We start from the raw sequence: 20,790 nt of genomic DNA on the forward strand, positions 1-20,790 counted from the left end.
CTGGCATTGAGGCAGAACTGGTTTGCAGCACACCATCACTGAATTGCAGAAAGACAGTCAGGTATTGGTGGGGACGAAGCCGAGGGTAGCCTGAAGGAGAGCTGTGTGTCATCCAGGTAACACTGAAAGTTGGAGGTAAAACTGGCTATCCTATGGGCCAGGGGGGCCATGTAGTCATTGAAAAACCAGGGGGATAGTTTAGATCCTTGGAGGACACTGCACATAGAGAGAGTGATAGGGGAGAGAAAGGACCCCAGTTCCACCTGGGATGGGCCGTCAAAGAGAAAAGAGGTAAGCCACGCCAGGGCATGATCAGTGATGCCCAGCGTATCACAGAGATGTGCGATCAAGCTGTTGTGGTTTGCTGTATCGAAGGCATAGGAGAGGTTGAGCAGGATGAGGACAAGCAGGAGAGTTAGAATCAAGATTTGAGAGCAGATCTTCACGGGTGTTCAGAAGAGCAGTTTCCGTGCCTCTGGATGCTCTAAAGCCAGATTGGTGGTCATGGAAGCAACCAACAGATTCAGTGTGTAGGGTAAACTGAGAGATTGGCAACTTCTCCAGGAGCTTGCCCAGGAAAGGAGTGATGGAGCTCGGGCTAGTTTGCCGGAATGGATGGGTCAGCAGAAGATTTTTTGAGGAGAGGGTGCACAAGGGAGTGCTTAAGAGCAATGGGGAAAAGTCCAGTGGCAAAGGAGAGGTTGCAGAGGTTGGCCAAGGCTGGGGCGACAGAGTCAATGTTGTCCTTGACGGAGTAGGATGAGTTGTTGATTGTTTTCTGATTAAAATAATGTTTATGCTAAATATTTAACTAACCAAAGAAATGTGTGTTCCTTGGAAAAATATAAACATCAGTCACCAAAAATTCTTTTGACTTTTATTGTAGAACAATACCAACATATGCACTTATAGGAAACTGTAGCATTTGCTAAGGATCAGTTAAAGTTGTATATGGTAAGTGAAATATATTTTGCGCTATCTCTCTCATCACAGAGACTTCCAAAAGGTATTTAGATGCATACTTGAGTGAGGGCGAAGATGATTAGTCGGACAGGAATACACCTTTTATCGTATTGAGCATTTCTTATGATTTGTCGGTAACAGTGGAGTAAACATTACCAATTTAAATTATGTTTTACTACTAGGTTTCTCCAAAAAATCCTTATGTTATCTTTTAAAGGTTGTTCTCTTTAATTTTTAATTGTTTTATTGAAGTGGTTCCAAGTTCCTACCATCCCTCTGCACCTTCCAGCTCACCCCAACCCACTCCATGTATGCTTGCAAAATGAAACGTTCACATTCTTAAACATTACTTGTATGTCCTTACTTGCTCTTTTACTTTTTGGAAGTCTTAATGAAGTATTTTGGTCCATAGTTAAAGTAGTAGACAAATGTACACAGGGGTATAGATATTTTGTGAAGTGTTTTAGCCAAATGCACAGTGGTTGGCCAGGCTGCCACAAAACACCCATTAGCAGACATTGCATAAATTCAGCAACGGTAGATGATCCGCTTGCAGGACCGCTTGTGGAAAAAATCCTGCAAGGAGAAGCTTCTACACAATACTGCTGGCAGAAGCTAAGTGGGGGGCACTGCATTAGCATGTAAGGTGCTCCCATGCTAATCCAGCCAGCCCTCCTGCACCACTTGTTCTGAATGCCAAAGTGTTCAGCTGAGAATTTGTCTAACATTGAGCAGCTATCATGGTGGCTATTGCGAGTATCGCTAAGAACCACGATATGTGTGGGGCTCTTCCTTGGTGGGAGGGCAGCACCTTCCTGACTGATGCATTTCTGCCCGACGGTCCCAGGAATTGCAGAAGGGAAATGGCTGGGTGTCTGTTAAAATTCCCACCTGCTCAAGGAATGACATTATGTGACCAGGTTTTAGAGCCATACATACTCAATTGCTATCACATTTTGTCATATATAGTTGAAGTGATTGATGTGGCAAATCATCTTCATAATGATGAATACGCAGGAGAATGTGTTCTTTACTATAAGATCATTTTTTCTAAGACTGCTCTGTTCTGTGTTGGTCCTGGATGTCAATTTATTTTCATGCAGCCTTCTGTAAACACGCATATATTGCAACAAAACAAATAGATATATTAAACATTGAGGCTTACTTTCTAATGTTCTTCCCCAACCGTAGACAGTACAAAGAAGTCCAGGTTCAAAAGTTTCATCCAGAGTTGGAAGGCAGACAGGTTGCACGCTTGGACCTAAGATTGAAGGTACAAATTATAATGAAACAATTCAAATCTCACAGTCTCTTTAGTATATAGATTAGTTAATAATTGCGATTTTACATTTCTTCCGATGTGCAGCCATTTCTTTAAAATGGGTATACAAAGTAAATATAACGTCTATTGGAAACCATATTCATGATAAACAAACCAATTACATTGCGATGTCTACACAGGACTAGCATACACTAAAGAACATGTTTTAATATACAATTAAAAATTAGGCAGGAAGCAGTCTTTTTGTTCTGCATTATATGCTTGTAAACATAAAAACAACTAATAAATGAATATAACAAAATAAACCTATAATAAAGTTGCTGTTTTCATACATTTTTAGAACCTTTCAACTATGTTAAACAAAGGAAAAATGCAAACCATTTAATTGTTCTCAATTGTGCAAATGTTACTAAAAATGTATACAACTATCATTCATCAGACTTTTTACACTGCAATGATTTTTCACTATTATTATCCATTAGCTAGTGTGGCTTAATGTAAAAAAAAAAAGTCAATGGGCCTCATCACGAGTTCGCTGGTCCGGAATGCGGTGATTCCGTGACGACAGTGATACTGTTTCCGCGTCCGCAAGGTTGCGGAAAGAGCGGCCGATTATGGCCTGTCGGTCACGCGCACCACACGGATGCAGAAACGGTGTCACCATCGCCACGTAAACACGAACGGAAATGGACATACCGGCCTCACAAGCAGTGTAAAAACCGTGTCCGCCGGAAAGAGAGAGGCGGCCATTATATAAAACACAATCCACTGCCATCCAGAGTCAGCACAGGCTAAATCTCCACACTGAGAAGCTAAAAAGGACCACCACCATGGCAGCCAGGATCCCTGCACAGAGACAGCGCAAACAGCGCTTCAGCGAGGCGGAGCTCACTGTACTAGTGGACCACATTGTGCAGCATGCCGAAATGCTGTTCAGCGCTGACCAACGCTGTGCAACCCAGCAGCGTAGAAAGGAGGTGTGGGCAGAAGTTACACGCAAGTGCACAGCTGTGGGCATCACAGCACAGAGTGTGAAGGACTGCCACAAGAGGTGGGACAACCTCAGACTGAGGGTGCAAAACCTAATTGCTGCACACCGGCAGCGCAACAGTGGCACAGGTGGAGGGCCTGCTTCACCACTGAGACTGCAGACATGGGAGGAGCGCTGCAGCAGTGTCCTCCACCTTGAGGCAATCCGTGGAATTGGCGATGCTGAGGCAGGAGTGAGCCCACCTGCAGATGCTGGTAAGTGCACACATTTCAATGCCATGAATACTTGTTGAGCCAAGGGGTGCCCCAAATGACCCATTGACAGCACCCCCAACCCGACAGTCAGTGCAGGAGTGCCATAAAGGACCCATTCATGACCTTCCCCCAGTCAATGCAGGATGCCCCAAAGGACCCATTCATGACCCCCCCCACCCTCCAGTCTGTGCAGGAGTGCCCCAAAGGACCCATTCATGACCCCCCCAGTCAGTGCAGGGGTTGCCCCAAAGGACCCATTCATGACCCCCCCCAGTCAGTCAGTCAGTGCAGGAGTGCTCCAAAGGACCTATTCATGACCCCCCCCCGTCAGTGCAGGAGTGCCCCAAAGGACCCATTCATGACCCCCCCAGTCAGTGCAGGAGTACTCCAAAGGACTCATTCATGACCCCCCCCAGTCAGTGCAGGAGTGCCCCAAAGGACCCATTCATGACCCAGACAATAAGCAACACCCCCACAATCAATGCATGGCCAATGGCCATCAACAGTCATATGCGTGTACATGTAAATGGTCACTGATCAACCTGTCTGATGCATGTGATGGACCCATCAGGTAGCACCACACAACTAATAGCATGCCCTCTGTGTCCCCACAGCCATTTCAAGTGAAAGTGACAAGGCCCAACAGGCGAGGCAATGTGCACCTGCACGTGGGCGATTCAGCACCCCTGCCCAGGAGCAAGACGCAAGCTGCTCAGCAATACAGCCACCAGCTGCATCTGGTACGGATGTACCAGCCAACACCACCATCCCCACGCTGCCTGCTGCCACACAGGTGCCACGCCCACCCATCATGCCCACAGAAAGAACCCACCCCTGAAAACATCTGCACTGCGGAGGAGGTTGCAGGCAGTGACAACAGTGCCCCAGCACTGCAGGCTGATGATGTAGGGCAACGGGGGGAGGTGCCCAACCTGGATGACCTGTCATCCCTCCAAGACCTCCAGTTCAGCCCACCATCACTACATAGTCCATTGAGGTCGCCAACCCCCTCCATGGCTGAGCTGAATGCCTGCATGCAGCGGATGGAGGACCAGCAGGCCAGCCTTACCCAGCTAGTTGAAAGGCAGCTGGAGGAGTCCAGGCTGCAGCGGGAGGAGGCCAGGCTGCATAGGGAGAGTTATAGTGCATCTGTGCGTCGACTCTCCAGGTCCATTGGACACTTTGCCACCACCATTGTGACCCTGGCACGCCATGTCCGGGATGCAACAACAACACGTCCAGCATAGCGGAGTCCATGTTGCTTGCCCAGCAGGCATATCTGGGACGTTTGCCAACAATGGAAGCAACAGTGCCATCCACAAGCACCACCCCATCCAGCTCCACCTCTGCCAGCCCACGGAGGCGCTCAAGTCGCCTAACGGGGCCCTCAGTCAAGGATGCCCATGCGCAGAAGTGCACACGCAAATGAGGCCGTGTGTTTGGCAGTGCAGGACACATATATGGACAAGAAGGGTGTAAGGGGTTGGGTACGTTTGGGTGGTGGGGGAGATCCATTAGGGGGTTAGTAATTTGGGGCCTGGTTGGGGGTGGGCACGTTTGGGTTGTGGGTGGGCATGGGTGTACAGCTTCCCTACCTTCTACCTTCTTCCCTGTTATGTAAAAAATATATTATCATTGAGAAAATCATTTATGAGTGGACATCCATCATTTCATTTGCAGTCCATCAATTTATTAACTGGCATTGTCATTTCCATGCAATGCTGTCAATGTGCAGTCTCTCAAAAGTAAATGCGAATTAGTGTATCCCGTGCTCGTTGGCCATCTTGTGCTCCCCCAGGAGGAGGTGGAGCCATCCCCATCCGCATCTTCATCACCATCATCATCCTCTGTGTCTGGGGGCAGCGGAATGTTCCTGCGCAAGTACAGATTGTGCAGCATGGCACAAACAAGCGTAATTTTACCTGTCTTCACTGGGCTGTAGAGCAGTGATCCGCCAGATCTGCACAAGCAGCGGAACCGGGCCTTCAGTAGTCCAAATGTCCTCTCAATCATGCCACGTGTGAGGACGTGTGCCCTGTTGTATGCCTCCTCATGCCTGTTCCTTGCCCTCCGTACAGACGTCATCAGCCATAGCTTCAGTGCATATCCAGCATCACCTACATGGGATGTAGATGTGGGGGACATGTCAGTGTTTGTTGTATCATGTCTTCATCAGATACAGTGCAATCTTGTGTCATTGATCAGTCATCCATATGTGCCAAGCAGTGGTTTGACCGTTGGGTGATTACCATTCCTGGGTCATTGTCATCAACGTTGGCATCTGGACATTGACCAACAAATTGATGTACATATGTAGTTGCCCCTGCGGGCAATAGTGGTTCGGAAGTATGGCATTGTGGAGTGATGTACACACATAGCCGAGTCAATCAATTGACTGTGATGATGTTGTCGATGCAGGATGTCTCATGTGCAGGCATAATGTGCATTGGGGGGGCAGTGGTGCATAGTGTGGGTGGATGTATTGAGTGGCTCCAGTTGTATGGGCCTGTGGTAGTATTGGTTGTGTGTCTCATGTGGCAGGGTGTGTACGTGCACACTGTGGCAACCTGTCATGTGTAGCTTTGTGATGTGTGGGTTGTGCTGACTATTCACTACATGGGTGGGGGGGTGATGCATGTGAAGTCGTAGCAGCCCACTCACATAGGTCATTGCCCTGGACTCACACACCCCTTCCACAGGGCCTGTGCATTGGCAGTTGTACTCACCCAATAGCCATGTGCTTTGTCCAGCGTAGCGTTCCATGTACCGTGGCAATGTCGAATTACGCAGAACCATTGAGTCATGTGTTGAGCCCGGGAAACGTGCGCAGCAATTTTTTAGCACTTGTCCGGCATCAAATACCATCTGTACATTCAGTGAGTGGTACAGTTTCCTATTGCGGTACACCATCTCGATAGCATGTGGTACTGTCAGCTCTATGTGGGTACAGTAAAATAGAGGAGGATAGAGTCAAAGGCTTCCCTGGCCAAAGGCGTGACAGGGGATAACTGGGGCCTTGCAGAAGAGCTAGGTAGCTACTAGCTTGAACAAAGATCACCATTAGGTACAAAGATAAAAGGTTTTATTTTAACAGAGACATATTTACAAGATTATGCATGTGCCCTAGCACAACAAATACATTCGTAGTCTGCATATTGGTGAGTTAGTACAGTTGGTGACAGTCTATTTTATGTATTGTTTCAAGTCACAATACATTAACATTGTCGACACAAAGGTTGGTGTTTCTGGTTCGGTAGGTTGGTGGCAATGGGCAGTGGCTGGATGAGTTGGTGCAGCTCTGCAAAATTGCACCGAACTGTCTTCAGGACATATGGTCGTGGTTAGACTTTGTTAGATGAGAAGGGCGTCATCCTGTAGTTAAAATTGGAGACTGTGTTTAGTAACGGTGATCACAAACATGTATAAAATGCCAACTAATGGAGTGGCTGCAAGGGGTACTGGACCTACCATGTGGATGTCAACAGAGGCCATGGCTGTGTTCTTGTTGTTTTTCAGCTGCTAGTCAATGCGGCTGAGGAGGCAGTCTGCGAAGAGTCAGGTGCCTGGATCTGATAAATGGGGAGACAGGGAGTCTCAAAATTAGGTGAAGCCAGGGTGATGTTATATGGTGTGTTTTAACTTAGTTGGCCGTGCCTGTGTGGTTAGTGCACGAGAGTCCTAGATATATGCGAGGTGTCCCTAAACACGGTGCCGACCACCTAAGTGGTTAAAAAGTTGACCGGGCCTAGGTACCCGGGAGAGAGCCAATAAATTAAAGGATCATAGAGAATACACAAATATATTGCGTGGCGCCCCGTGTGAACTGAGCATGCAGTAGCTTGAAGGTTCATTGAGAATACACAAATATATTGCGTGGCGCCCCGTATAGACTAAAAGTAAGTATGCAGTAGCTTGATGTGTGAAAACAAAATCAAAATATCGAGGCTGAGTACCCCAAAAGGAAATACACCGAACACAGGTTACAAAGGAACATACAAAGTACTTTATTTTATACTGAATCCAGTTACAAAAACAGAGCAAAATCGGATAGCTATCAGCCCTCAGTACAACACAACAAACTCCAGCGTGGTTCAATGTGTTCAGTGAGAGACGCTGTACATTAGAATGCATTCGCTTTTTATACACTTTGTGGGCACGATGTCCAGCCCCACTTCGGGTTAATATTCCACTTAATACATCACCGATGTAGGGTTCGTGCCAAGTCTCGAACAACTGCATATAACTGGTTTGCCTTTAATACATGTATCAACAAGCCTATGCAATAACTGTGTGATCTGGGATTTTCCATGCTAGTCTTCTTAAACATTAATACAATGCGGTACAACAAGTGTTCTATGTTCAGTATTTGAATACATTGTTTTTATAGTATACTTGTGGCTTAGTTTCTTCACACGAGTAATCCCTTACACACAAGTCAACGAAGGACAAGGTGTCACTTCATGACCTCAACAAGTGGCCTGCAGGCAAGTTACATATTAGCTATGTACAGAGGTCAAGACGGCCATGTTGTATTTTGGAATGACATTGTCCACCATTTTAACTCACAGGGTGACTTTTACAAAGCGAATCCTGAAATGGCGGATGAACCTAAAATGGCGGCTTACATTGATTTTAAGGTCAGGATTCTTTTGCAAGCGACTTTCGGGCAGCTTGGCATAGGCCAATATACATATATTTAGTGCAATAGGAGGCACAATATAATTTCCTTTTTGACATATGGTGAACATGCGTTCTAGTCGAGTAAGGTGAGAGGGAGCTGTGTCGCGGCCGTGATCTTACCTGTACCGATGAGAATAAGAGCTGTGTCACTGCATTCTGTTGTGCGCATGTGTGACTACGATATGTTGTATTTATTGAGACCGAGGCAAAAGATGTGACACGGGCACTGCGCATGTGTCAATGGGTTAGTGTCTGGTAGGAGCGACTGAGTAGAAGCTAGTTATCGCGTCAAGTTGGACAGATTTGAAAGTCCATGGATTGAGTTAATAGAGCACAGAAAAAGTGTGTACATCACAAATTCTGTTTGGAATAATATTTGACCATGGTCTAATGAATCAAAGTACAGTCAGACAACAACATATTGCAATTTGCTTACATTTAGCGGACAATGCACGGAAAGAACGTGGGATTAATGATGTTTGACATATACGGGGTGAGAGTGTTGCCATTGACACACTTAGTGTGGACCGGGATCAAAAATTATTACATATACGGACCGTGATGAACGATGAACCAACACATGTTACAATATATGCAAGTCTTAGGCATTTTTAAGGGAGCCACATGTTTGATTGAACAAAGTGACATTTAGTCAATTGGTGTGACCCAAGGTGGAGAAGGGTTACATGCAAAACTAAAATATACAAATAAACATGATCAAATATGCATGCGTAATCGCGTTAGGAGAAAAGGCTGATAGTTTAGTAGCCTAGGTGTTCTTTGACACAAGTACTAATACATCATGGGCTACCTTATTTCTGAAACATGTGCACTCAGCGCTTAGATGTGACAGCTCTATTTATTAAAGAAAATATTCCATTCAATGGAGATGTTTAGGCCCTGTCTGACAGAATCAAGGCGATAAATCCATTTTTGCTCAAGTTTGAGGAGGGCGAGATCTCTCTCGCCTCCGTGGAAGAGGTTCCCCACTGTTTGCAGTATTGTCCAAAAGATGTCATTGTGGGTGTGGTTAATGGCTTTGAAATGTGCCACTAGAGGTTTGTCTTCTACTTGATTGCGTACGCAGGAGCGATGCATCACAGATGTGTTGTCTGATTTCTCTCTTGGATTTGCCTACGTAGATGAGGTCACAGGGGCATTTTATGATGTAAACAGACCATTTTGTTTTACAATTGGTGAAGGAATTCTAGGTCCACAGTTTTCCTTTCAAATCAATTGTCTTGAGGTTTGTCGTCAAAGTGCAGACAGAGCAGTTACCACATTTAAAATGGCCTTTCACTGGTGGAAGGTCCCATAATGTTGTTTGTGTGCTTTCAGAGGCATCTGTTTCAGTGTACGTATGTACAAGGTGGTCTTTAAGATTGCGACTGCGTTTGAACGCAAATCTAGGTTTCCCCGGTTTAAAAGAGTCAGTCTAAAGCTTGTCCCAATGTTTTAGGATTACTTTCTTGATTGAATTACTCAATGGACTAAAGGTAGTCACGCAGGTCATTTTTGTGTTGAGTTGTTCTCTTTTCGTCTGAGTGAGGCAGACATCTCGATTGGTATGTTTTACTCGTTTCCTGACTTGGCGGATGATGTGGTTTGGGTACCCTCGTTTTTTCAGGCGAGTTGCAAGTTCTTTTCTTTTGGTTTCATATTCACTTAGTGTGGAACAGTTGCGTCTGATCCGTAGGAATTGGCCATAGGGAAGGTTCATCTTGAGGCTTGAAGGATGGAAACTGGAAAAATCAAGTAGGGTGTTCGTTGATGTTGGTTTGCGATATAACGTAGTGCTTAAGTTGTTGTCTTGATTTTTGCAGATCTCAAGGTCTAAAAAAGGTATTTTGTCTTTGTTGTGATCTATGGTGAATTTTATGCAATTGTTCTGTGAGTTCAGCCATTTCATGAACAAGTATAGATTCTCTGTGGTCCCTTTCCAGATCATGAAAATGTCGTTGATATATCGTAGCCAGCAAGCAATCGAGTTTTTGAAAGTATTGTGTTCATTATAGATTGAATTCTTTTCAAAAGCATCCATGAACAGGTTGGCTATGTCCGGGGCAAATGTTGCCCCCATACTTGTTCCTTGGCAGTGCTGGTAGAATGTTTGTTCAAAAATGAAAATAGTTCTTGGTTTTTAGTACTTCTAGGCACTCGGTTTGTGGGATACTAGTATATAATGACTTGACGTCTAGTGTCACTAGTAGGTCTTCTTGTGCAGCTTGTATGGCGTCCAGTTTCTTTATCATTGTCGTGGTGTCCTGGATGTACAAAGGCATTTTACAGATGAAAGGCCTCAGGAAGTGGTCAATGTAGATGGAGAGGGGCTGAGGACTGATCCTATTCCGGTCAAGATTGGTCTTCCGGGTGGGTTGACTTGATTCTGGTGGATCTTCGGGAGCAGGTAGAAAGCTGGGATAATTGGGTGGTTGTTCACCAGAAATGCTTTCTCATCATCGTCTATCCAGCCTTCGTCGCACGCATGGCCCATGAGACTAGTGATTTCGGACAGGATCCTGGATGTGGGGTTGGATGGTATTTGCCTATAAAACTTAGTATTTGACAATTGTTTATTGACTTCGATGTCATACAAGGTGTTGCTCCAGAGTACGATGCCACCTCCCTTGTCTGCTGGTTTAATGAGGAAGTTTGTGTGCTTTTCTAGCGTTTTGAGTGCCAGCCTTTGTGGAGCCGAAAGGTTGTTTTTGAAATGAGTTTGTTTGTCGAAGATGCTGTGCATTTCGAGGAGAATACGATTCTCAAAGGATAATATTTCTGGAGAAACCATTGAAGAGAGTGGAGTAAAAGTTGAAGGAGGTTTCAGGCCTGTTGATTTTGGTGGTTCTTTTTCCGGGCTATCTCTGAAAAAATAGCATAGATGGATAGTTTCTTTATTTCCTCTTCAATATTCTCCAGATGTGTTTTGATCTCTGGTATTACAGAATCTGTTTTGATTTTGTCTTCTAGGGTCTTGAGCCGCATTGACTAGCACCTGAAAAACAAAAAGAGCACAGCCATGGCGTCTATTGACATCCACATAGTAGGTCCAGTACCCCTTGCAGCCACTCCATTAGTTGGCATTTCATACATGTTTGTGATCACCGTTACTAAACACAGTCTACAATTTTAACTACAGGATGACGCCCTTCTCATCTAACAAATTCTAACCACGACCATATGTCTTGAAGACAGTTCGGTACAATTTTGCAGAGCTGCACCAACTCAACCAGCCACTGCCCATTGCCACCAATCTACCGAACCAGAAACACCAACCTATGTGTCGACAATGTTAATGTATTGTGACTTGAAACAATACATAAAATAGACTCTCACCAACTGTACTAACTCACCAATATGCAGACTACGAATGTATTTAAGCATACTATTTTTTTGTGCCACGGCACATGCATAATCTTGTAAATATGTCTCTCTGTTAAAATAAAACCTTTTGTCTTTGTACCTAACGATGATCTCTGTTCAAGCTAGTAGCTACCTAGCTCTTCTGCAAGGCCCCAGTGATCCCCTGTCACGCCTTTGGTCAGGGAAGCCTTTGACTCTATCCTCCTCTATTTTACTGTACCTTTAACCCTCTAGAGTCAGGCCCCCTAAAAAAGAGGGTTTCACCCATATCTCTTCTTCAGCTCTATGTGGGTGCAGTCTACTGCACCTATGCAATTGGCATGCCTGCAATGGCATGGAAGGCCAACTTGGTGGCAATGACCTGGGCAAGAGTACGGGGTAGGGCGATGTGTTCCGACACATGGCGCAAAAGGGCATCTAGTACCTGTACCAATATTTTTGAGAAACAGTGTTGTGAGAGCCCCTGCAGCTCACCAACTGTGTGCTAATAAGTTCCGGTCCCAAGAAAATGCAGTACCAACACCACCTTCAGGAGTGCGGGATGGTGGTGGTGATGTCAATGTGGCTGCTGATGTCGTCCTCTATCATGGTGGTGATGTACATGATTGTTGGACGGTCCAGCCAGTATAATGTGTGGATCTGTCCTGGGGTCAGGTTCCAGGGTGAGGCCCTGATGAGTGGTATTTCAGGCTGCCTGCGGGGTCGTGCCGGCTGAACAATAGGGTTTGGCATGGGTACTGGGTTTGCTAAGTGCCGCCTGCGCCTCCTCCGCCTCCGCCTCATCCTCCTCTGCACCATTACTGCCATCATGTGCAGTGCTGCCTATTGGTACAATAGCCCCAGTCCCAAAGCTGCTAATGCTGCTGCCTGCATAGTTGTGTTTGGAGTTGGCCTAGGTGTGGCCCTTTTGTAGGCTCCCAGTGGCCTGCTGGGTCCAGGTGGGCTCAGTTGGTGCACCTGTGGCCTGATCAGCTCACCAGGCACTGATACCATCACCGTGTTCACGTTTTTTGCTCTATTTTTGTGGCGGTGTTTCAATGTCCGTGATACTCGTTATGCTCGCGGTGTTACCTATTGCCAGTAACGGGGGGTTTCCATGCAGGCGAAGTTTACGGGTGCCTTGACTCCACAGTGGCGGTTTATAGTGGTGGTATTTCCGGGTTCGTAGGTCATAATTTGGGGATCGCGGAAACGGTGCGGTATGGCTATACCGGCAACGTTAAGTCCGGAGCGGAGAACTCGTAATGAGGTATATTTTGTTTTTAATGAGAAAAGGAGGAGGAAGGTCACAAAGGTGACAAACATCCCAATACAGCACTCCATGTAATGCACGATTTACACATCACAGGATGTCGTAATGAAATATCACAACATTTTGTTGTGCATATATCTAGCAGGTAAAATGAAGCCGCCCCAAGCAACACATTTTGCACCGTCCTGTTGCTTGATCACACAATCGCCTGAGAGCTCCGACAGTGGGAGTATCCTATGGTTAAAATAATTGAGCCCAATGTCGCCAGTAGGTGACCCAAATGCACTCCTGTGGGGATGATGCCCCTAGTTCAATTCATAACGTTATAAATGCTTTGGAAAAAACAACTGTAAATGAACAACACAAAACAATGTTCGAAAATATTTTTGTTTACACCAACTATTGGATGCGGTTGTGTATACTCAAAACACAATTCAAATAAACTCAAAAAGGTATAGAGATAACAATTATACATTTTTTTCATAAGCAAATCATAACACTCTCCAACTCTGTACACCCCAGTCTTTTCCAAGAGGTACTGGATTTACTTCTATTATATAATCAACAAACACTAAACAGTTTTCTCATTAGTCGAGGTAAGTCTATAGATATTCAGTTAGATTCCTCCAGAAATTAATGCCAATGCATTTCGGATAAAGTATCCATCTTCAGGCCTTTAGAGTGTTCTTCTAATCTTGCATTCAATTAAATAACCTAGACGATATATATACAGTTACTCAATAATCGTCACTCGAGGTCTGTACAAAACTCCAGGAAAATATATCATATATGATTTGATATATTTTATTTATAGCATGCCCATACACATGTGTTTCAGGGCGCGATGAGGCAAGGGAGGAGAACAAGGGATGACAAGACAACAATCTTACTAGGCCCAGAAACATTGAGATCGCGCAAGTGCAGGAGAGGCGGAAGGGGAAAGTGCAAGGAGCAGAGGAGGAGTGGAAAGTGCTGAACACGGGATCAAAACAAGAAGTGCGGCCCACAGGCGGCAAGTGCAAGAGTTAGCGGAGAGAAGGGTGTGCAATAAATGCAGGTAAGGGGACTATAGGGTTGCAGATACAGACCCAAGTGCAAGGGTTGCTAGGAGGCACTGCGGGTGTGCAGCAGGGTGGGTAGGGACCTGGGCCTGAATTCAGGGGGTAGCCAGCACGTGAGAGGAAGAGAGAAGGCAGAAGAAAATCGGAAGGTCCTAAGGTGCTTCCAGAACCGAAGATAGTTCGCCTCAAGTTTCAGAGAGGCAGAGAGGCTGTTCAGAGGGAGGCCCCAGCCGAAGAAAGAGATCTGCCTCCAGCTCATTGCTTGGAGAAGCGACTGACCCTGTGGGAGTTGGAAGTGGAGGAGCAAAGAGCTCGAGTAGGAAGGTATTTCCGAAGGGAAAGTTGAAGGTATTGCGGACCCAGGCACCAGAAGGCCTTGAGGACTATGCAGAGGGTTTTGAACTTAATCCATGCAGCCACTCGGAGCCAATCAAGAGATTTCAGGGCTGGAGAGATATGATCCCTGAGCTTGAGACCAAGGACAAGTCTTGCGGTCCTGTTCTGAATTAGTTGCAGAGGGCAGTGAGTAGAAGCAGGCAGATTTAAGAAGAGCCTGTTGCAGTAGCCCAGCCTAGGGAGAACCAAAGCTCTAGAGACATTGAGCTTCTGGGGGAAGGTGAGGAAAGGAAGAATACCTCTGAGGAGGTGCAGTTGGTAGTTTGAATTCTTAGAGATGTCCGAGATGTGAAGAGAAAAAGAAAGTGTGGAGTTTAAGATGACCCCGAGGTTCTTAGCCTCACAGGTGGGAGCAGGAACAGGGCCAATGGAGGCCGGCCAGAGAGTGACAGGAAAGGAAGGTGCAGTTTTTGCGATGAGGAGGATCTGTGTCTTACTGGCATTATGGCAGGGGTCGTTGATGGCACACCACTCCTGGGTTGCAGAAAGACAGTGCGAGATGAGAGAGGGGAGGAGGTGGCAGAGTGGAGCCTGAAAATGAGCTTGGTATCATCCGTAAAGCACTGAAAGTTGGAGCAGAGATCAGCAATGCGGTGGGCGAGAGGTGCCAGGTATTGGTTGAAAAGCCAGGGACAGAGGTTAGACCCCTGGGGAACACCACAGGTAGAGAGTGAGATAGAGGTAAGGAAGGACCCAAGTTGGACCTGGGAGTGTCGGTTGGAGAAGAAAGAGGTCAGCCAGGCCAGGGCCTGATTGGTGATACCCAGGTTATCACAGAAGCGGTTGAGCAGGATGGCATGGTTGACCGTGCCTAAGGCAGAATAGAGATCAGAGTAAGAAGAGGACAGAGGGGAGATTAGATTCAAGGTTGGCGAGCAGGTGATCCCGGATGTTCAGGAGAGCAGTTTCCATGATTCTGGCTGCTCTGAAGACAGGCTGATGGTCGTGGAGACAACCAACAGAATCAGTGTGGAAGTTAAGCTGGGAGATGGCCAGCTTTTTCAGGAGTTTGCCCAGGAAAGGAGTGATGCAGATCATGTTAACCGGGCAGGTGGGGTCGGCTGAGGGTTTCTTGAGAAGAGGGTTCACAAGAGAGTGCTTCAGGGGGAGGGGAAGGCTGCGTTGGTGAAGGAGTGGTTGCAGAAGTCAGCCATCCACTGTTTGGATGAGACTTTCTTAGATCTCACTTGTCTAGAAATCTCGTATGGGCAGAACAGAGGAAAGGAAGATTAAGAGGGAGGAGAGGCAGCTGCAGGGGGTTCAGCGGCAGCGGAGAGAGAGGTGGGAAGAGAAAGAGAGGACGAGAGGGTGGACAGGATGTCTTGGGTTTTAGAGATGAAGCAAGAAGCCAGGGCTGTTCAGAGGACCTGGGAGGGGACAGGAGAAGTATAGATTGCAGCAGGATTGGCCAGATCCTTGCAGATTAAAGAGTATGGCGAGTTGTTAGATGCCACAGAGACACAGGCTTGGATGTGAGCTCTCTTCTTAGTGCGGAGAGAGAGCCGCTATTGCCTTTGGAGCAGGTGGCAGGCCAGTTTGTCAGAGGATGCACAAGATGCCCACCATTTCCTCTCAGCTATCCTACACTTGCGTTTAAAGATGATGAGGTTGGAGCCCTACCAGGAGTTACAATTGGCTTTGGGCTTCAAGGGGTTCCTCGTGACATGGGCAAGAAGATTGAGAGTATCAGAGATAGAATATTGGAGCTGTGTCAGTATGTGGGGCTGCTAGAGGTGGGGGAGAGGGAGAGAAAGTGGCAGTGAAAGCCTCAACTGACATACGCTGCATGGGCCGGATGATCGAGAAGGTAGGTGGCAGTGCTGGTGTTGGCCTGGCTTGGGAGGTAGAGATGATAGGAAAGGAGAAAGTGATCTCTCCAGGAGAGAGGAGTGGTGAGAGGGTTGGAGACGGTGAGGTCTGAGGAGATGAGAACATCCAGGGTGTTGCCCTACAGAGTGCTTTGAGGGGAGAATAGAAAACGAGGTTAGTGTACATAAATCATGTACTCTAACCTTTATATCGTGAACACATCACTCTTGATTGTCAATCTGAAGTACAAAATAGCATACAAATATATGTAGCCCTTCACACAAAAAACATCCAGTCAGTCAGAGGTTTTCCCCATAAATTACATGAATTACAAATGGTGATTTCTTAACTGTATTGCCTTCCTGATTTTACACAGGCTAACTTCTCAGCTGTTTATTTTACACAGCAATGGTGATTTTCTTCCTACTGAAAAGTGACACATCAGCCAGTTACAAATCGCTCACAGTACCAGGGACCCAGTCTCCCTCTTGTGTCTAATCTCCCAGGTTTGTTGCTGAAACCCATACCTGCAGCGTTTCCTGGGTACTTCCAACAAAAACTCAGCAGTAAAACTGAGCCTGTGTGGATGCTGCCCTTAAATGAAAGCATTACAACACATTTGATAGTCACATGTCCCTCCATGGTGTATGCTGGTGACTTGAATATATGGCAGCCATCTTGTAAGTACTAGCCACATTCTGTATTGGGCCAAAAGGGACAACTTTAACATCTCCTCTTTATTTTGGATTGGTATTCCCTGTATATCATTGAGGGGATTCAATTCACCTTAATCTGAACTCTAGAGCCTCGTAGCGGCCCCCGATTCCCTCAACACCATCTAACCCCCCCCTAAATGACCCAGGTAACTGTCCCTGCACATTGTTAATACTCTGTTTTTTAACACATCCCAACTCAGTGCACAAATGGTAGCGCATATACCATGAATCACTCCTCCATTATGCTTTATTCTCTCTGGTATTTTCCGCGCAGAGCAGCGCACATCACATTTGTCCCACTAGGGGTCCACCTAGTGGTTCAATCTAGAAATACAGTGTAAGTTGTACTATTCTCTTCTGTTCCCAGCTACTAAAGATGTTACTGCAAATTCACCAAAGGTGTTAGTGAAAGGTCTGTTCAACATAGGGGCTAATGTGTATGGTTCTGGCAGGGGCAAGGCAGCCATAGTGGCACCGATCCGGCAAAAGCCGGTCAGGTGCCACAGGGCTCCCCAGCCTCGCATGCAGGTATTTGTACCTGAAAGTTCAAATTTAGAAAACCCATTTAAATCTCAACCCAGTGGTGGCTGAAAACCTTAAGGTTGTCTTATAATCTGAACATTCTGCCTTTATTATCATCAATTATCAACACGAATAATAACCTGTCAGGTTTAGCATGCTCCAATCTTGTGATTTACTTCATGGGGAGATTAATTTCCCAAAAAGCCAGCCTCACAGAACTCGCCTGCTCACAATCTGACTCCGGTAGGTGTCTGGTAAAAATCTTTTAACCTAGATAAAACAGGTAAAATCACATTCGATGTTCATCTCCCCCTTGGTACCACACAGTCCAAACGGTCAATCCACTCAAGTACTTTCTGCATGAGTAGTCTAGTGATATCCCCTCCTCTATTTGGCTTGAGTACCTGTTCCAAAATTACACATTTCATGCGTGCTACATTATGGCGAGCCTCTAAACAATGCAAGGCTACTGGTGAAGACAGATTCCTCGTTCTTATATTGGATTTGTGCTCGGTCCAGTGGACCTTATCCTTTCTTGTCGTCATGCCTGGCATACTATTTCAACATGGGCACTTCAATGCATAAATAACATTACTTGAGTCACACGTACATGAGTGCCTCAGTTTAATTTTAGTTCCTTTTTGAGGATGAGTGTATTTCTGTACCCTTTATAATGTTACTATAATGTTGACAGTTACAGCAGGGTCGTGTGCCCTTACATGAACGTTTAGTTGTACTTACCAATGTTAACTCTGCTCTCAGAAGTGTATTCGAAGAGTTTTACTGTTTTTTTTATAAGAAAACACAGGTGGGTTTAGGAACAATCTTCCCAATGTACAATCCATCTGTAGAACAGACTAATGCCTTCTTATCACCTGTTTGATTTGTTTGCTCTGCAGCGAATAAGTGGTTTCATATACCAGTGGTGGACTGGCTTTCGTTGGTTTAGGTACGAGAAGTTCTTCTCTGCTCCTCTGGGCCACAAGAGACTATTATGGTCTGTAGACTTAGTGAAAATCCTTGTGTTAACTTTACTCTCTTGCACATAAATTACAATGTCCAGGAAATGTAACCATGCTTCACTCTGATCATTTGTGAATTTAATGCGAGAATGCATTTTATTCATCACCTCGAAAAAAAATTCTGTAACTCCTGTCTAGGCCCACTCCCTAGCCCAAATACATCATCAATGTATCTCACTATAGATACATGGTTGTCCAATAATCTCTTAAGTGTTTGTTGTTCCCTTTGTGAAAAGTTACAAAATCTCCTTTGTCAAAAAGGTATTTTCTTAAAGTCCTCCAACACAAGCTTTTCAAATGCGATGAGGATTGCATTTTGAACAGGTGAATTGAAATTACTTTTCGGGGAAATCTCCAAATAGTCTGATTAATTTAATTTGTGTACCTCATTCTCTTCCGTTGTCTAAAAAAAACTTTCAATTTAAGCTTTCTCAGAAGTTTAAAGAAGTCAATCTTTTCATGCAACAAGGTTCTACTGTATTGAGGAAACAACGAAAGTCCTTTCTGTAATACTCCCAACTCAAATTTAGACAGTTGGTATTTAAAAATATTCACTACTAGTTCCCCTTGCTTGTGACCACCTTCCTCAGAGGATTTTTTCTTTTTGCCTGTCTCACTGTAGTAGAACCCAATGCCGCACTCGGTAGAGGTTCTAAAGCAGAGCCTTCCCCACTCACATCTGTTCTGTCTTCTGGGACACTATCTAGTTCACCACTTGAAGCGTCAGAAGACACAGGGCCGCATTACACGGTAGAAGGTAACCATGGCGCAATTAGCGCCATGGCTACCCCCTACCGCCTTCTAGGTCCGGGTAGGCGGTATGGGGATTTACTGGGTCATTCTGACCCTGGAGGACTCGGTAAGTCCCCATGCCCATTACCATTCCCCATTCCCAATCGAGCCCCCATACGGCTCAATGGGAATGGGGAAGGAGCTAATAACGGTACTGCTGTTAGCGGTACCGTTATTAGCTCTGAAGTCCCTCAGCGGGTCCCGTCCTTAACGTGTGGTCTGACCACATGTTAAGGACGGGTCCCACTGAGGGACCTCGTAGTAGGGCGGTAAGGGATTACCGGCACCGGTGCCCTTACCGGTGCCGGTAATCCCTTACCGCCTACCGTGTAATGAGGCCACAGTCTCTTTGGTTGGTTCCTTCTCTTCCCATGACTTCCTCTCTGGTTGAAAATTAAATCTCATTGACTTCTGGTGATAGTATTTCTGCCAACTGTAGACAATGTACAACTTGTAGTCTTGTGTGTCACTTCTAAACGTCCAAATCTTTTTTGCCTCTAGCTCGTTCTTATATCTTTCCAATTTTAAGTTGGTCTCTTCTTGTAAACTCTCGATCTGCACCAGTGTTAAAGATGCACTTAAGGAACTCTTAATGTCCTTAATTTCATCATCAACTGTATTCAGGCTATGGGATAACTCTTCTATTGTGAGGAGAATCAAGTCCAACTGAATACTTCTTCAATATTTGCCTCCACCTTTTAATAAATGCAGGATTCTCTTAACACAAAGTTCTTTCTATTGCTACTCCTCTTAATCCTTCTGGTATTCTTTGAGCACGGTGATGCTGAGCTAACGTTGAGGCATGAAATTTAAGATTAATCTCCCTGATTGACCACTCCAGTTGTTTAATCAGTGTCTCAGGTTTATCTGAGGAAATTAGTTGATCCCCTGTGGACTTGATAAGTCCCAAAATTCTACGTGCTTCTGACATAGATCTATTCAAACAAAAAATAAAAAATGTATATTACGGCGTGCCCCCTCAATGAATGGCCTAATGTAACAAGACAAAAGGGTGTATGAGGTGCACAGCTTTGTCAGATTATCAGTTCAGTAACCAATGTATATAGCATTTTTGTGTTCTAAAAATAATTTCTGGTGCAACTGGGTTAGAATTCTCCGGCCAAGGAGAGAACAAACAGAATACAAAATAATCGAACCCACTGTCGCCAGTTGGTGGCCCAAATGGACTCCTGTAGCGATGGTACCCCTAGTTCAATTCATAATGTTATAAATGCTTTGTAAAACCAATCGGTCAATCAACCGTATATGAACAACACAAAACAATGTTCCAAAATATGTTTGTTTATATATAAATGACACCACCTATTGGATGCGGGAGTGTGCACTCAAAACACAATTCAAAATAAACTCAAAAGGTATAGAGATAACAATTATACATTTTTTTCATAAGCAAATCATAACACTCTGCAACTCTATATCCCCCAGTGTTTCCCAAGCGACACTGGATTTAATCCTATTATATAATCGAATAAACACTGAACAATTTTCTCATTAGTCAAGGTAATATCCTATGGTCAATCATGAAGCACCAAGTGTGAAAACATTGATCTGTTCCAGTGTTTTAAACAGGCAACAAACAACAGTTCAAAGAATCCAATAATTTATATCTAAAGTACATGACGCTGAAATAAAGTAGTAGCTTCATTATTTGGAAAGCACATTAATC

General features: G+C 45.2%; 1 protein-coding gene across 1 annotated transcript in view; it reads right to left on the reverse strand.

Annotated features, from left to right (window-relative positions):
- OVCH2 (ovochymase 2) overlaps window positions 1–20,790 on the reverse strand; it is a 1,298,878-nt gene that overhangs the window by 964,057 nt on the left and 314,031 nt on the right. The window contains exon 5 of the mRNA XM_069623602.1: window positions 2,129–2,224. Within this exon, the coding sequence (XP_069479703.1) occupies window positions 2,129–2,224 (96 nt within the window). The remainder of the gene's footprint in view (window positions 1–2,128; window positions 2,225–20,790) is intronic.

The sequence above is a fragment of the Ambystoma mexicanum genome, chromosome 11 (assembly GCF_040938575.1).
Source record: "Ambystoma mexicanum isolate Mex_15411 chromosome 11, UKY_AmexF1_1, whole genome shotgun sequence".
NCBI lineage: Eukaryota > Metazoa > Chordata > Amphibia > Caudata > Ambystomatidae > Ambystoma > Ambystoma mexicanum.